The 15,840-nt window shown below is 42.1% G+C and overlaps 1 protein-coding gene across 3 annotated transcripts in view; it reads right to left on the reverse strand.

The window, feature by feature from the left end:
* The window catches only part of LRP2 (LDL receptor related protein 2), a 176,663-nt gene that overhangs the window by 138,994 nt on the left and 21,829 nt on the right, over positions 1–15,840 (reverse strand). For all 3 annotated transcript variants that reach the window (XM_038751850.1, XM_038751849.1, XM_038751848.1), the window contains exons 2-4: positions 9,144–9,251; positions 8,629–8,751; positions 4,595–4,711 (exon numbers count right to left, since the gene is read on the reverse strand). In XM_038751850.1, the coding sequence (XP_038607778.1) occupies positions 4,595–4,711; positions 8,629–8,751; positions 9,144–9,251 (348 nt within the window). The remainder of the gene's footprint in view (positions 1–4,594; positions 4,712–8,628; positions 8,752–9,143; positions 9,252–15,840) is intronic.

Genomic DNA, 15,840 nt, shown 5'->3' on the forward strand with positions numbered 1-15,840 from the left:
GAGACTGAGAATGAACGGCCGGAGAGATAAGAGGAGAACCAGGAGAGGACAGAGTCTGTGAAGCCAAGGTTGGATAGCGTGTTGAGGAGAAGGGGGTGGTCCACAGTGTTGAGGGCAGCTGAGAGGTCGAGGAGGATTAGGATAGAGTAGGAGCCGCTGGATTTGGCAAGCAGGAGGTCATTGGTGACCTTTGAGAGGGCAATTTCCGTGGAATGTAGGGGACGGAAGACAGATTGGAGGGGGTCGAGGAGAGAGTTGGGAGGCAGGTTCCCGGCCAACAATGAGCTTGCAGACTAGAGACCTGAAGGAAGGGAGTGTTACCACCTGCCTTGATGTATGCCTACCCCTCCCTCTGGCTTGACTCCAGATGTTTACTTCTTCCATTTATCAAACTGTGATGTTCAGAACAAAGCATGGGCTAGGAGGGTGTAAAATATAAGGCTGAGTGAAAAGGTGTTCTGAACTTCTTTCCACCAGCTCTTCAACAAAAAGAAATTTTGAACCCAGGCAGTGGGCCACTTTTTTTTTCTAAATGGCATTTAAGCTCTTACTATGTGCCAGGCACTGTACTAAGTGATGAGGCAGATACAAGATAATCAAGTTTGACACAGTTCCGGTCCTACATGGGGCTCACAATCTTAATCCCTATTTTGCAGATGAGGAAACAGGCACAGCGAGTTAAGTGACTTGCCCAAGGTCACACAGCAGACAAGTGGCAGAGCCAGAATTAGAACCCAGGTCTTCTGGCTTCCAGGCCCGTCCTCTTTCCACTAGGCCACTGAATAGATGCTCTCTTCATTTCAATACAACAGTTGTGTGTCATAAGAAAAAGGAACAGAAGAGCCAGTACTGACTCCCCAGCCCCAACTCTGTGACGTTGGGAACATCCCATACCCTGGAACGGGCTTAATTCCAGTCTAACTTTATGAGTAAACAGACATAAACACCCGTTGTTGAGTAGGGACCGTCTCTGTATGTTGCCAACTTGTACTTCCCAAGCGCTTAGTACAGTGCTCTGCACACAGTAAGCCCTCAATAAATACGATTGAATGAATGAATAGAAAGCTTTCCAGTTTTCCTACCCCTTGTTTCTGAGACTAGGTTGGGGACCCCAAAGGAAAATAACTATTAGAAACCCCCTGCCCTTGCTTAACTACTGCCCTGATCTTTCCCCTCCCTCTTGTTACAGCTGCTACAAGTCCTAGCCGCAAAGCCATGCCAAAATGTTTTCCTCCTTTGACATCGGGTTTCTCGGTCCCTTGGCAGAGTGACCGGGCAGTTGTGCGGGTGATTTTAGAGTTGGCTAAAAGGTGTTCACATGGAAAAATTCCAAACGGGCCCTCTCAGCTGCCATTTCTTTCAGGACACTATCTCCCTTTCAGTCCCTCTGCTTCACAGATAAAGTGCTCATTTTTATTCACTTATACATATGGAATAAAAGGACAGACTGTTGGCCAGTTGTATAGTGTGTTATTTCCCCCTTAAACATGCACATGATAGGCTTTTGTATTCCTTCTGTAAATAAATCCCTCAGTGATATTTCATTTCCTGCCAATGGAAGGCCCAGTATTTTGTGCTCTGCTTTGTGCAGACCTGCGAAGTGTGTAGTTTGCAGCTCTCTTTGGCCCTCTGGTAGCACTCAGTTCACTGCCTAAAGCTGCAACTTTGGGTATCTGTTCTCGGGGTATATCTTCTTGGAAAATCACAACCTCTTTCCCAGGATATAACCTGGAAGCAACCAAATTTCCTTTCCAAAGAGGCAAATGCAAACAAAGAAAACTAGCTCCTTGAGTGCACAGTTCACGACTACTAATGCTCTCAAATCTCCTAAGAACTTAGTACAGTGCTCAGCATAAAGTAGGCACTCGATAAACACTTGCATTGATTGACTGACATATAGGACGAAGGAGTCCATGTAAAAGTAAAACTTCTGTTCAGAAATCAGCTCTTCCCCTGACATTTCCAAGCAGTACACCATGGGCTATGTTCGAGAAATTTAACAAGGACCCAGACCCTTCCCCTCAAAATAAAGATCTCCATAGCCAGTGCTCCTCCTATCATGTGGTAAGGGGGGAGGTTGGATGGTCTAGCAGAAGGAATGCAGCTTTGAAAATCAGGAGACCTGGGTTCTAGTTCCAACTCTGACTGATTTGTGCCTCAGTTTCCTCATTCATACAAACACCACCCATCTCTCCCCACCTCACAGTGAGATGTTCAATCAATTATATTTATTGACCGCTTACTGTGCACAATCAATGGCATTTATTGAGCTTTTATTGTGTCCAGAGCACTATACAAAGTGCTCGGGACAGTACAACACAATCCCGGCCCATGATGAGCGTACAGTCTAGGGGGGAGACAGATTAATATAAATAAATTACAGATACGTTCATAAGTGCTGTGGGTGGGGTGAATTTGAAGTGACCAAAGGGTACACATCCAAGTTCACAGATAATGAAGAAAGGACAGAGAGTCAGGGAAAAGAGAGCTTAACTAGGGAAGGCCTCTTGGAGAAGTTGTGACCTTAATAAGCAGAGCTCTATACTAAGTGCTTGAGAAAGTACAATACAACAGAGTTGGTAGACACAATCTCTGTCCATAAAAAGTTTACAATATACACTTGTGGGATGTTGTGGGATTAAGTGAGATTAAGATAACGTGAAAAAGAACTGGAAAACAAAGATACTCCCTGAAAAAGCAAGGTATTAATTATTACTATAGATTTATCAATATCAACACTGATCTACTGAACAGTTACTGTGTTCACAACCCTGACCAAGCTTTTCGGGCACGGAAAGTACAGAATATGCCTCATAAAAGATTTCTGCCTTCAACAGGTTTATCATACATATACGTGCAGAAACATGACAGTTAACCTAAATAAAGCTATTAGGGTTCTGTTTATCTCAATGCAATCAATCAATAGTATTTGCTGAGCGCTTACTATGTGCAGAGCACTGTACTAAGTGCTTGAAAGAATGAGATTTAACAGTTATAAACAAGCTTACAGTCAACTGTGAAAATACAACAAAACATAAGAGGCACAGTAGCTCCCTTATACTTTACTGCTCTTGTTAAGCGCAAGCAGCGTGGCGCAGTGGGAAGAGCCCGGGCTTGGGAGCCAGAGGTCATGGGTTTGAATCCCGGCTCCGCCACTTGTCAGCTGTGTGACCTTGGGCAAGTCACTTAACTTCTCTGAGCCTCAGTTCCCTCATTTGTAAAATGGGGATTAAGACTGTGAGCCCCGCGTGGGACAACCTGATCACCTTGTCTCCCCCCCCAGCGCTTAGAACAGTGCTTCGCACATAGTAAGCGCTTAACAAATGCCATTATTATTATAATTCTATCTTTCATTAAAAGTTCTCACCATACACTTGTGCTGCGAGAGGGCAACATGGCCCTGTTTAAGAACAAAACAAAACAAAAACTAGAACTCTGAAGAACTGGGTTCTAGTCCAGGCTCTGCCACTAGGGCCTGCTGTGCATTACTGGGCAAGGCGCTTAACCCCTTGGACCTCAATTTTCTCATCTGTAAAATGGGGACAAGATAGCTGTTCTCCCTCCCTCTTAGACTGTAAGCCCTACGTGGACTAGAGATCACATCTGATCTGACCACCTTATATCTACTGCAGCTCTTATCACAGTATTTAGCACATGGGAAGTGCTTAGCCCCATAATTAATTAGGGTGAGTGCTGATATTCACATGGGTGTGTGTGTCTGTGGGTTTATGTGTGTGGTTTCCTTAAAGCCAGAAACAGAACAGTCCAGTTTAATGCCTAGGGCATGGAACAATGTTTTTACGGCCTTATGACCACCTTACCCTACACCATCCCTTCTCCTGCCTAAGCTGCACCAGGAGCAACTGCCCTAGCCACCTTCCCTTCTTCCCTCTCCAACCCCCGACCACATATTCCACCATCAAAGGCTAAATAGGCCACTCACTGGTAAGTAGTATTGCCACTTAAACCTAAATCAACTCTTTAAAAAAAGACCTTATTTCAGCACAGAGATTGAGAATCAATATGCAGATGCTAATTTCATAAAACAAAACTTAAGAAGAGTTCACTCCCTCTTTGCATCCAGAATAGAAGTCTTTCCACCTATCGGTGAGTGTTCTGTGTCCAGTAATAAGCAATCTATGATCCCAACACTCGGCAACCTTCAAGATACTGGGGACACGTTTTCCAAAGTTGCTCTGTAGAATGTGAGGGCATAAATAAGAAAATCTGACCCAGCAAGCTGACACTGCAGCTAATAGTCAAGTAGGCTCCATTTTAATAATTCTATGTAGTCAGAGATTCTTTTGCTCCAGATAGTGTTACCTGGAAACTTTTTTCATGATAAAGCATCTGCGTTTCAAAAGCAATGAAAATCAGTACATGCAGCCAGATGGACTTAGTACAACCCACAATAATGCAATTGTATCAGAACAGCAGCTCTAATCCACAAAGGAATCTGCAATGAGAGTCTGATAACAACAAGGATAGTGTGGCCTTTTCTGTCTATCAACAAACCCCTTAATCTTACAAATTGATTGAAATGCCAAAGGGATGAGGTGAAACCAAATATGGTGCTAAGACTGAAAAGACTTACTGCAGCCCCTCTCATCAGCTCCATCCGGGCAGTCTTGGACTCGATCACACCTGTAATCACTTGGGATACACTGCCCGTTAGGGCATGTCATCTGCTGGCTTGAGCACGTCCTCCCGGCTGAGGAGGAAAAAGAATAAGTCTATTACATTCCCTCCAATTGCAGACCGATGTTTTCCAATTCCTCCCCCGGCCTATTGCATTAATCAAATTTCATTTCTGCTTCTCATGGGTTTTGAGAGTCAGTGAGCATGTATTAAGCAGTGGGGAGGCTAACTACCAAGACTAGACATGGCCCCTGCCTTCAGAGATTTTGTTTTGTCTAATAAGGGAGATGAGATCTAAGTATATGACCTAAGCATGCAGAGATTATTTTTTTATGGTATTTGTTAAGTGCTTACTATGTGCCAGGCATATATGTGCTGGGGTGGGTACAAGCTAATTAAGGGGTACACAACACAATCTATGTCCCACATGGGGCTCACAGTCTTAATCTCCATTTTACAGATGAGGCAACTGAGGCACAGAGAAGTTAAGTGACTTGTCCAAGGTCACAGAGCAGATAAGTGGCAAGGCCAGGATTAGAACCCAGGTCCTTCCAATTCCCAGCCCCGTGCTCTATTAGGCAATGCTACTTCCCCAAAAATAAAGAACTACAAGGATACGTTGAAGAGGGAAAGGGGGTGGTCAAGGATTTTGGTGGTAGGCTAGAGAGTAAACAAGGAGAAACGTCACCAAATAGGTGAGTTTTGAGCTTCAGTTTAACCATTCCATGGCTTTGACCGTTGAACACCTATTGAACTTTTATATAATCTGATCATTTTAGTGTTAGCAAGGAATCATCAAGCCTTGATTTTAGCTTTTGCTAATTTTTGAGTCCCTAAACTGTAAATATGTTGGGCACATTTTCTTTGGAGTTGGAGTTGGCAAACCAGTCATGACATTTTCTGCATATTTAAGAGCCAAATGAGAGGGGAGGGAACAATGTTTAGGGAAAAGGTGTCTTTTGGCAACCCTCTAGCCTGTATAAGCTTGTGTCTACCAACTCTGTTGTAGTATACTAATTCATAGTACAGGCCTCTGCCCACAGTGAGTGCTCAAAACCATGGATTGAATGATTGGTATGAGCAGCACTTCAGGGCATTTTCCAGGTAAACATTTTTCCTCACACAGTCCAGAGGAAGTGATAAGGCCTTAGTGCACAGAAAGAACAAAGAATTGGGAGTTAGGCAGATATGGGTTCGAGTTCTGGCTCTGTCACTTGCCTGGTGTGTGACTTGGACCAAGTCACTTAATTTTTTTGTGCCTCAGTATTCTAATCTGTAAGATAGGGGTCTTAGACTGGGAGGCCCCCTGTGAAACAAGCGTTGTGTCTTATCTGGTTCTCTTGTATTTATTCCAGAACTTTAAAAGTGTTTAATAAGTACCACCGCTATTATTATTACCACTACCGTATTTGAACATCTTCCAAAATAATCTATGTTATAACTTTCAGGTACAGTTCAGTTACTTTATTCTGAATAGAAAATATTGTAAAAGCTCTTTTAAGTCATCTTTTAAAGGGGCACTTACTCGAACATTTTAATAGAAAAATGTCTTGAAACGTACATGAAAAGTTATGGATTTATAATTGAGACCTAAAAATTTGAGTATGTCAGATGGGAGTTCCTTACAAAAAGGACCTAGTTAATGTAGTTACCATTTGAAAAAAAAATGAATCTTACATGCACAAGCAAAATTCAAGTTTTCAAAGTCAAATGATTCTCTTTTTTTGCCTTACCTGCTAAAAGTCTTCCTCCTTTCTGATATCCCTTTCAACTTCATTTTCCAAAAACTCGTGAATGGAAAAACTGTCCTAATCTGTTTATCCCTGGCAACCTATGAATTGTGCATCAGGTTGTATACTGTATTTATAGCCAATAACTGAGTTGAGATTCAATTTTCTGTCCCTAAAAAAAGTAACTACCTTGCTCCCCAGCCTGTAGACAGAATGAAGACTGGCATGGAATGAGTTTTTACTTTATGAACACAATTGCCTTTATCTGAGGAAGGTTAAGAAGGCTAATCCACCACCATTAACTTACATATAACTTAATTTAAGTCTGGGTTTCCAATTACCCCAGGACACTGAAGAGAACTATTTTTATCCCTGGAAAAACCAGTACCAGGAGCAGCCAAAATGTAAGAGGAAACTAATCCAGAGTGCCAGCTGGCATCTCTTTAATTACAATGACTCTACCCAAAGTCTCAAAGCCAATCGCTTCTACCATTCAAATGTTTCTGTTCCTCTATCTGAAACCTTGATTTTCTATGAATACGAATCTATCCTAAAAGCTCACTAAACCACATGAATGCATGAGAGACAAGGGTAAATCTCCAACTAATCTGGACAACAAATCTGATCACCAGTTTGAAAAAAATTAATTTTTGGAATTCAAAAATCCAGTTAAACAGATTCCACTTTCAGCTCTCTCTGAGCTTAATGTGAGTAAGGGAGTAGGCAAATTTTATTTGCTTCATTATGTGGGTTTGTCTGAGAGGATAGGTAGCTTTGTAAATATTTGGTTTTGCATTTTAAAGCATCCAGTAGCACCTTGGAACAATACAAGCACTCGATAAATCCTAATGAATCAATTAATTTCAGACCTGATCAAGACTGTAACTTTTCCCTAACCATAAACCCACAGCTACCATTTTTTTGCTTCTAATAAGAACACCACTTTTGTGTTTGCATGGATTTCATTTTGATGTAACCTACTAGCAGTTCCAGCCTTTGGCATTATTCGTCTATGTGCCCAGAGGTACATCCAATAATATTTTCTAAGTTCTTCAATATCAAAATCTACTTCCATATCAGCAAACTCATCTACCATTCCTCTTTAAGCCGTTAGTTATTGCCAGCAGCGGCAATAACGTGCATTCTGTATACCACAACAGGCAGCTCAGTCTTTTTCTCCTATCCAGTAAGAAAAGACGAGAACTCTACGACCACAGGTTTAGCCAAAACTGTTGGCATAGAAGAGTTTGAATTAGTGGACGGCATTCTTAGATTGAAGTGTAAACCAAACCTGTCAAAAGTGAAAAGAGAAAAAGAGAAAAAGAAACGCTATTCTGCTCCATCAAAAGCCTCTTTGGCATCTAATAACATGGATGAAAGGGGTTCTAATTCAATTCCGGATTCCCACATATTGGGCCAAATTCCAACCTTTCATGCATATGCCTTGTGTCTACTTAAGTCAGTGGACATTACATTAGCAGGCATCCAAGGACAGATTTTGGCCCTTCATGAAGTAGCCATCACAAACCACCCACTTTTGTCTTTGATCTGGGACATCAAGTTGGTAATTAGTGCATTAAAATTACTAGCCACATACTTGGCTGACATTTAAGCTAGGGAAAGAAGCTTGCCCTACAATCATTATGAATTCCTAGTCTTTACAGAGTGAATACTAAGCGCTTGGGAAGTACAAATCGACAACATATAGAGACGGTTCCTACCCAACAACGGGCTCACAGTCTAGAAGGGGTAGACAAACACCACAAAATAAGTAGACAGGTGTCAATGCCATCAGAATAAACAAGCCTTTTGACAAGCCTTGGTGGACTGAAAGATTTTTAGTCTACATTCAAGACTGCTTTAGATAAAGGTTAAAATGATAGCTTGAACCTTTCCCTAGTCCACTCCACCCTCTAAGACCTTACAGGAAGAGATATCCCTAAGGTAGAACTTCATCTACTGGACCTAACCTTGGAGGTGCCATTACAAACCAGCAAGGAAGTACTTTTAAAATTCGAGACATGCGCCCTCCCAAAATGGCCTTTATTTTTTTTCTATATATAAAAAACTTTCCCTATAGTTCTTTTACTTATTCCCATATTAGATACCATCTTGGTAATCAATAACTAGATCCTTTTCATGTACTGAATATCTTTTTTTTACAAGCAAGAAAGAAGAGCTGTTCAGTTGCCTAGTGATGGGTTTGGAATGTTATTTGGTGTTCACGCTGTCAGAACAATGCAAAATTGTGACTACTCACGACATTGTTGATGCTCATCTGACCCATCATCACAGTCTTCCTCATCATCACACACCCAGGATCGAGGGATACATTCTCCATCACTTCGACATTGAAACTGACCGCCCTCACAGGAAGGATGAGCTAGGATAAAGCAGCAAATCACCTATTATTTGCAACCCAAGTTCAAAATGACTTTAAAGATAAATCTATCTGCAAACAATATTAATGCATTCATTTGTTTCCATCTGGGCCTTCCATGCAAGCCATCGCCCAACAATCTGACGGACCTTGTGCTACGGCAGAGCAGTTTTTACTTTCAAAGACTTTCAACCAGGACATCTAAGGAGTCGCAACAAAAGTCATATATATCAAGCATAAGAAACAAAACTGTAGAATGGAAAGGTGGGCCCAAAACCAGAGTCCTCACACCAATACCCACAGATTATCCCAGAAAAAGCACCTATATGTGTGGGAAAGAGTTCTTGCATTGTATCAAACCCAATCTAGACTCCTCCCGACTCTTTCTGACTTACGGCAGCCGGCTTCATCAGTGTCATCCGAACAGTCTCTAGCTCCATCACACCTCCAGCTTGCAGGGATGCAACGTCCATTCCCACAGCGAAACTGTCCACTCTCGCATGCTGAAACCCAACCCGCAGAATTGACAGTCAAAATCTGTGCAAAAGCCCGGGAACAAAGAGTTTCTCCTCTTTCTCCACCTCCCAGCTTCATTCCCGGCCAACCACTGTCAAAATAAAGCCTCTGCCGAAGCCTTCCTTAGTCAGCCCTAATTTCCCTTGGAGGAAGAAGGAGAGGGTGAGACGGAGACAGCCAAATTTGATGTAGAGGAAGAGGGGCCAGTGAAAAATTGTCCACTCACACACAACACCCGAGTACTTCATGAGTCTATAGTGACCCTGAGCTTTGGGCGGGGCTGATCTATAACACCCAGGCCTGGGGATGTGGTCCACAGTTACAGGAAATGTCACTGAGCCAGTCCACACAAGGGAAACTTCGGGGGTTTTCTCTTCCCTGCTGGCTCCTGCCACATCTCATCATTAACCCTCCTGGACAGGCTATACCTGGGGCAATTCATCTCCACTTCACAGCCAGGACCACATTAAAAAATATTCTCATGGGATCAAAGAAGAGAAGGGAGCTGAATTCAGTCCCTCTGTACTGATTTCCCCCCCCCCCCCCATATCAATCAGTGGCATTTACTGAGTGCTTACTATGTGCACAGCACTGTACTAAGTGCTTGAAAGTGTACCATACAATAGAATTGGTTGACATGTTCCCTTTCATCTCCACAGCACTGGAAGGAACCAGGCCGGGCTAACCTCATTTGCGTAGCAATTACAAGCTCTTCATGTAGGCTATTGCCAAGGAGCAGAAAATGAGGGCCTAAGAGAGTAATTGTTAAGATCAGATTCTCCCTTTCTACAAGGTACTCTCTGGTTGCTAATATCTTTGGGAAGTTTCTTTAACTGCCTTAAGCCACTGGGGAACATGGACCCCAGGCTCTGAGTTCAGGAATGGAAGACCACAGAAAGCCAAATTTTGCAAATGTCTCCTTCTGAGCAGTAAATGGTCCTCTAGTGCCTGTAAAAGTCAAGGCAGCATCCCAAAGCACTACTAGGCAAGGGGTGACTTGCCTAGTGGGAAGGCCTGCCCTCAACAAATGCCCATGTACAGAGGCTCCACAAGTAAAAAGTTCATCCTCTGTGCCCATCTGCTTGAAAACATAACTTTCTTCATCATTGTCCCAAACTATTACTAAGTAGTCTAAGTTCTTCCATTCTTGAATGCACGCCACCAGTCCTAAATTGATGACTGAGCCTTTTCTTCACAGAATGGACATTATTAGCCCTCCTTCTAGCCTAAGAACAAATTTTCTACCCAGACGATGAAAGCTTCATATTATATGCAAAAGATTTCTCAAGTTTGCCTCTAGCACTGTTAGAAGAATATGCCCTGATGGCAAGGGGATGGGGGAAAGAGGCCAGGGGATGGGGGAAAAAGGTGGCACTCCCAGCTAGGTGCATCTCCCAAATCAAGGGGCACTGCAGGAAATCTCCACCTTAGGCCTCCCAGTCAAGAATGCTGCTAGGGATTTCCCTAAGCAATGCATCCCAGGCAAAGAATTTTAAAAGAGCAGCTAAAACAGGGGGACTGTTTGGAGCGGACTCAAAAACATTCTCTTTGCATAATCCCAGGGGTGGGAGAGAAACTCTGCATTAGGGTGTAGGTGTTTCTCTCCCCCCACCCCGCCCTGCCCCACCCCAATTAATTAGCAATCATGACTAATTGCCTAATTCAATTATGCAGAGACTCAGCGAAAAAAAAGAGGCAAATATAAAGTCCGGCCACCTAGTCCTGGGATAAATAAACAGTGTGCTATCCCGGCTTCAAGTAAACCCAGGCATATCAATCGTGTCACGTAAACACAGTTAAGTGATCTATTCCTTGGGGATATGGGCTACTTCGTGCATGGAATGCTCAAATCTGATTGTCTGGTAGTGACATCCTGATTTATAATGTATGCTGCAAATGGTCAAAAAATTCACTTGCCTAAATGGTGGTACAGAGTGGTACAGGAGTACGTACACCCAAATACCTTCTATAGACTAATGCATGATGGTGGTTGGTGGTGCAGGTCTGGGGTTGGTGGTGCAGGTCTCTTATCAACTACCTTTAAAACACAACAACCTCCCTTGCAAAAATGCCCTAAAGGAATGTACAAATTCACTCTGGAATCCCAGAACCTCTCATTGGATTTTGCTCCTCAAAGCTATATTTCCATAGGAGATTAGGGGCTTTGGGGGGTGTAACTGTTACCTCAACATATATTAAATCACTTTTATCAATTAGGTCCATTGTTGGTAATCTGACTTAATCCGTTTGTAAATTCAATGTATTTGTCTCAGAAGGCTCCTAATACTTTTTGATTGAAAAATTGTAACAATATAAAGTTCAGTCAACTTCCATGGGGGTTCATATTTCTAAATGAAAAACTCACAAGCTTAAGAAGAAAACATTTAAAAGAAAATCCTCAAGCAGCATGTTGCCTACGTTTTAGAGAAAGATAGCCATTAAGAGTACTTGAGCAATACTTGTCAGGCTTCCTCCTTCTCTAAAACAGCAAGGCTTAAACTCATCCCTAGAAAAGTAAAGGATGAAAGACATTGAAAATTTAGGGAAAGTTCATATTTAAAATGCGATCATTTTTAAATGCCTGCCCAAGAAATTGCATCTGGTTGTTAATGGAAAATTTGCAAGAATTCTATAACATTTTGTATTCGAGTTTCATCCACTTCTACATTCAGTAAGGCTAGTTTATACACTTTGTCAACTGATCTGCCTTAATTCCTATAATTATCAAATTGAACTTTTCAACAGTAACTTTCTGTGCATGCTTTATGTCTCCTGAGAGGCTGAGTTCGGAAACGTCTTGGCTGAAAACAAATAAACTGATCATTTCTCCATGTCTTCTTTGTAGACAAGTATATTAAGCTTCAAAACCCATCAAAGGTAAAAAGGGCCCAATTTTTACTGAAACACACATTATGGGTGAAAAAGTAACAAAGTCATTTTTCTCTTCCATTTCAAAGGCAAATTTCATATCTAAAGCAAAAGTAAATTCATGGGCTCCACAGGACTTCAAGTAAAGAATGCTACTAATTTTCAGATTCAACAAATACAATTACATTTTGAAATAACAGCAAAGTCACTTTAAAGTGTCAGCTGTGACACCACCTCTCTGACTAGAAGAATAAGCACTGGGAAGCTCACTTGAACTCAATTGAATTTATTCTCAAAACAGCTAGAGCCACTGGCTCAGATATGCCCTTGATCCATCCTAGGGCATGGTAAAGTGCCTAATTAGGGAATATATGGGGTGTATGCTGTACATGCAACCAAGTGAAGAAGCACTCTTCAGTCTCCCCGCCCTCCCGCCCCCATTCCAAAGCAGAGATGCAGACAATAAAATGCTATGAAGTTATATCAATCAACTGGAAAGCTCAGGGCAAAGCAAATTCATTCACTCATTCATTCATTCAATCGTATTTAATCAATCAATCAATCAATCAATCGCATTTATTGAGCGCTTACTGTGTGCAGAGCACTGTACTAAGCGCTTGGGAAGTACAAGTTGGCAACATATAGAGACAGTCCCTACCCAACAGTGGGCTCACAGTCTAAAAGGGGGAGACAGAGAACAAAACCAAACATACTAACAAAATAAAATAAATAGAATAGATATGTACAAGTAAAATAAATAAATAGAGTAATAAATATGTACAAACATATATACATATATACAGGTGCTGTGGGGAAGGGAAGGAGGTAAGATGGGGGGATGGAGAGGGGGATGAGGGGGAGAGGAAGGAAGGGGCTCAGTCTGGGAAGGCCTCATTTATTGATCGCTTACTGTGTGCAGAGCACTGTACTAAGTGCTTGGGAAGTACAAATTGTCACCATATAGAGATGGTCCCTACCCAACAATGGGCTAACAGTCTAGAAGGGGGAGACAGACAACAGAACAGAACAAGTCGACAGGCGTCAATAACTCCTAGTGCAAGAAACAAACAAGATGCAAAGGGTGAACCTAGGTGGTCTTGGATAGTGAGAAGCAGCTTGGCCTAATGGAATGAACACACACCTAGGAGTCAGATGACCTGGGTTTTTATCCCAGCTCCACCACTTGCCTGCTGTGTGATATTGAGTAAATCCCTCAACTTCTCTGGGTCTCAGTTTTCCCACCTTTAAAACTGGGATTAAATACCTGTTCTCCCTCCTACTTAGACTGTGTGGCCCATGCGGGACAGGTACTGTGTCCAGCCTGATTTTCTTGAATCTATGACAGTGCTTGGCACAGAAATTACTAAACAAATACCACAAGTACTGTTATTATTATCAACTAATAAATCTGAGGGTTGAAAGTGTTTAAAGAGCTATCTAGTTCAGCCCTTCCTCTTAGGCAAGACTGCACTTAACTAGTCACCTCAAAGGGGATCCCAAGTTCTATTCTAATCACTTTCCGGGGTCAGGGATGTTCCCAATCTCTGTGTAGCTAATCACAGAGTTTGACAATCCCCATGGGGCAAGCATTCTAGTAAAACATCAAGGGTTCAAAAACAAATATCATATGCAGAAGCATGTGCAAGTCCTTCGGTGTTAAAGGCCAGGTGAAGAGACCTAACAGTTTTCATTTTTGTCATGTGTAGCTTGTTCCTTGTTGAACTACTTTAGTTGGCATGTCAACCAATTTGAAACAATGTATGAAGGATGGCAAATCCTGGCAGGAACTATCATGGAGTCTCGGGGCAGAGACTTCAGGACCGAGAACCAGCAGAACGACTTGGACTATAGTGCTAGGGACTTGCACAGCACTACGTGCAACTTTCTCATTTCTGTCAGTCATAGTGGGAAATGCACGTGCAGCATTCACCCATGTCACCGAGCCACAAGCAGAACCAGGATTAGAATCCAGTTCTGATTCCCAAAGCACACTAGTGAACAATGAAATTGTGGAATCTCACCAGAGAAAGGAAAGAGAACAAAAAGAGGTAGAAAGAGTAGGGGGGGTGAGGGGAAGAGGAGCAGGGGGGAGGGACAGAAGGAGATGGAGTTAATCAAAAACACTAAGGAGGACCAGGGGGGTGGGGGGGAAGAGTGTTTTTGTCATCCTTCTTCCCTAATTTCCTAGAAGAGATCAGAATTCTTCCTTGAATCGGGCTGGGCAATTTTCATAATGCTAAACTTGGGGTAAAAGCCTTAAATGTGGGTGGGTAGAACAGTCAGTCAATTGTATTTATTGAGCTCTTACTGTATGTAGAGCACTGTACTAAGCACTTGGTTTAGTCAAAAAACAATATGATAGACACATTCCCTGCCCACAACAGCAGGCACCATTACAGCTTGGAGCTCTTAACCACTTGGTCAAATAGCTCTCTCTTCCCACTCTTTCCATTCTTCTCCCCACCACACTGTTCCTTATATCCCAAACTCCTCCCCACAAGTCCTCCTGCTGTGTTCTCCTTCTAGCCCATTCCCATAATGGAAAAACAAGATACTAATAATTTACTTAAATCGGAAAACGCAAGCTCACCAAAACACACAGCCTGCCTCATCCGCTGCCCAATTATACATCCTCTTGGTTATTTGTGAAGCCAGCATGGGATGTGTTCCCTTCAATGTGACCATCAAAACCCAAGTAGAATGACCTAATAGTCTTCTTGAATATATTACAGACCTGTGCCCATTTTTAACTTTGTAAGATGAAAGATTAAAAAAAAACTCTGCAGAGATTTTGAGAAATATTCAAGCAACCTAAATTGCAAGGATATTTCCAGTTCTATTATAAACATCACATTTTGTCTCAATCATAGGGATGGCTACTGAACTAATCTAATTCAGCAGGTACAATAGTCTTCCCCAGGAGTTTGGCAGGGAGCTAGAAATCAGTACGTAACAAGGCAGACTCCCACAATTAAGCTTGACCTTTCCAAGTTGTTCCACTGCCTGAAAGAGACTGGTTTGACCTACTAGCTATGAATAGCATCTAGCTGAGGGGGAAAAAAAAAACCAAACAAGAAATACCTAGAGAGCCTAGAAAGCTGTGAGCAAAAACTAACTCCAAGTCCAGTAATTTGAGGTTGGGTCAAGATCTTCTACTTCAAACTCATTTTAGCAGTAGTAGCTGCATCCAAGCAGATCAGTTTAGCTTACAGTAATCAGGAAAGGGTTGGGTTGTTAAGTAGAAACAGGAAAAATCAGCATACTGAGAGGTAAAAATCAAAATCGGTGAGAGGTATGACAAATACCAAGCACAATAACAGAGGAAAGGATAATGCACCTCATCAAATACATTGTTCAATCAACATAAAAGATGGCTACACAGGCCTGAAAATAATTACAGGCACTCTCTATGCTATTTTTCCTCTTATCCCATTTTATTTTCTAGGTGTTTTAACAAAAGTTGGTCATTCCTCACCAAACTCCTGAATGTGCGTTAATATTATCTGCTCTTTCTTGATAGGCAAGATGAAGCACAGAGAATGTGGGGGATTTTCCTTCAGTTTCACAAGGATCTGTGGAAATACTGCATCTAAGGCCTTAAGTCAAGTCCTGTGATTGAGGTTTTATATCATTCTGTCCCTCTATTGGGCCAAGGAACGTTCTAGACTTTTAAAAGCAAAAAAGGAAAAAAACTGTAAAAATTTATAC

Source organism: Tachyglossus aculeatus, chromosome 9 (assembly GCF_015852505.1).
Source record: "Tachyglossus aculeatus isolate mTacAcu1 chromosome 9, mTacAcu1.pri, whole genome shotgun sequence".
NCBI lineage: Eukaryota > Metazoa > Chordata > Mammalia > Monotremata > Tachyglossidae > Tachyglossus > Tachyglossus aculeatus.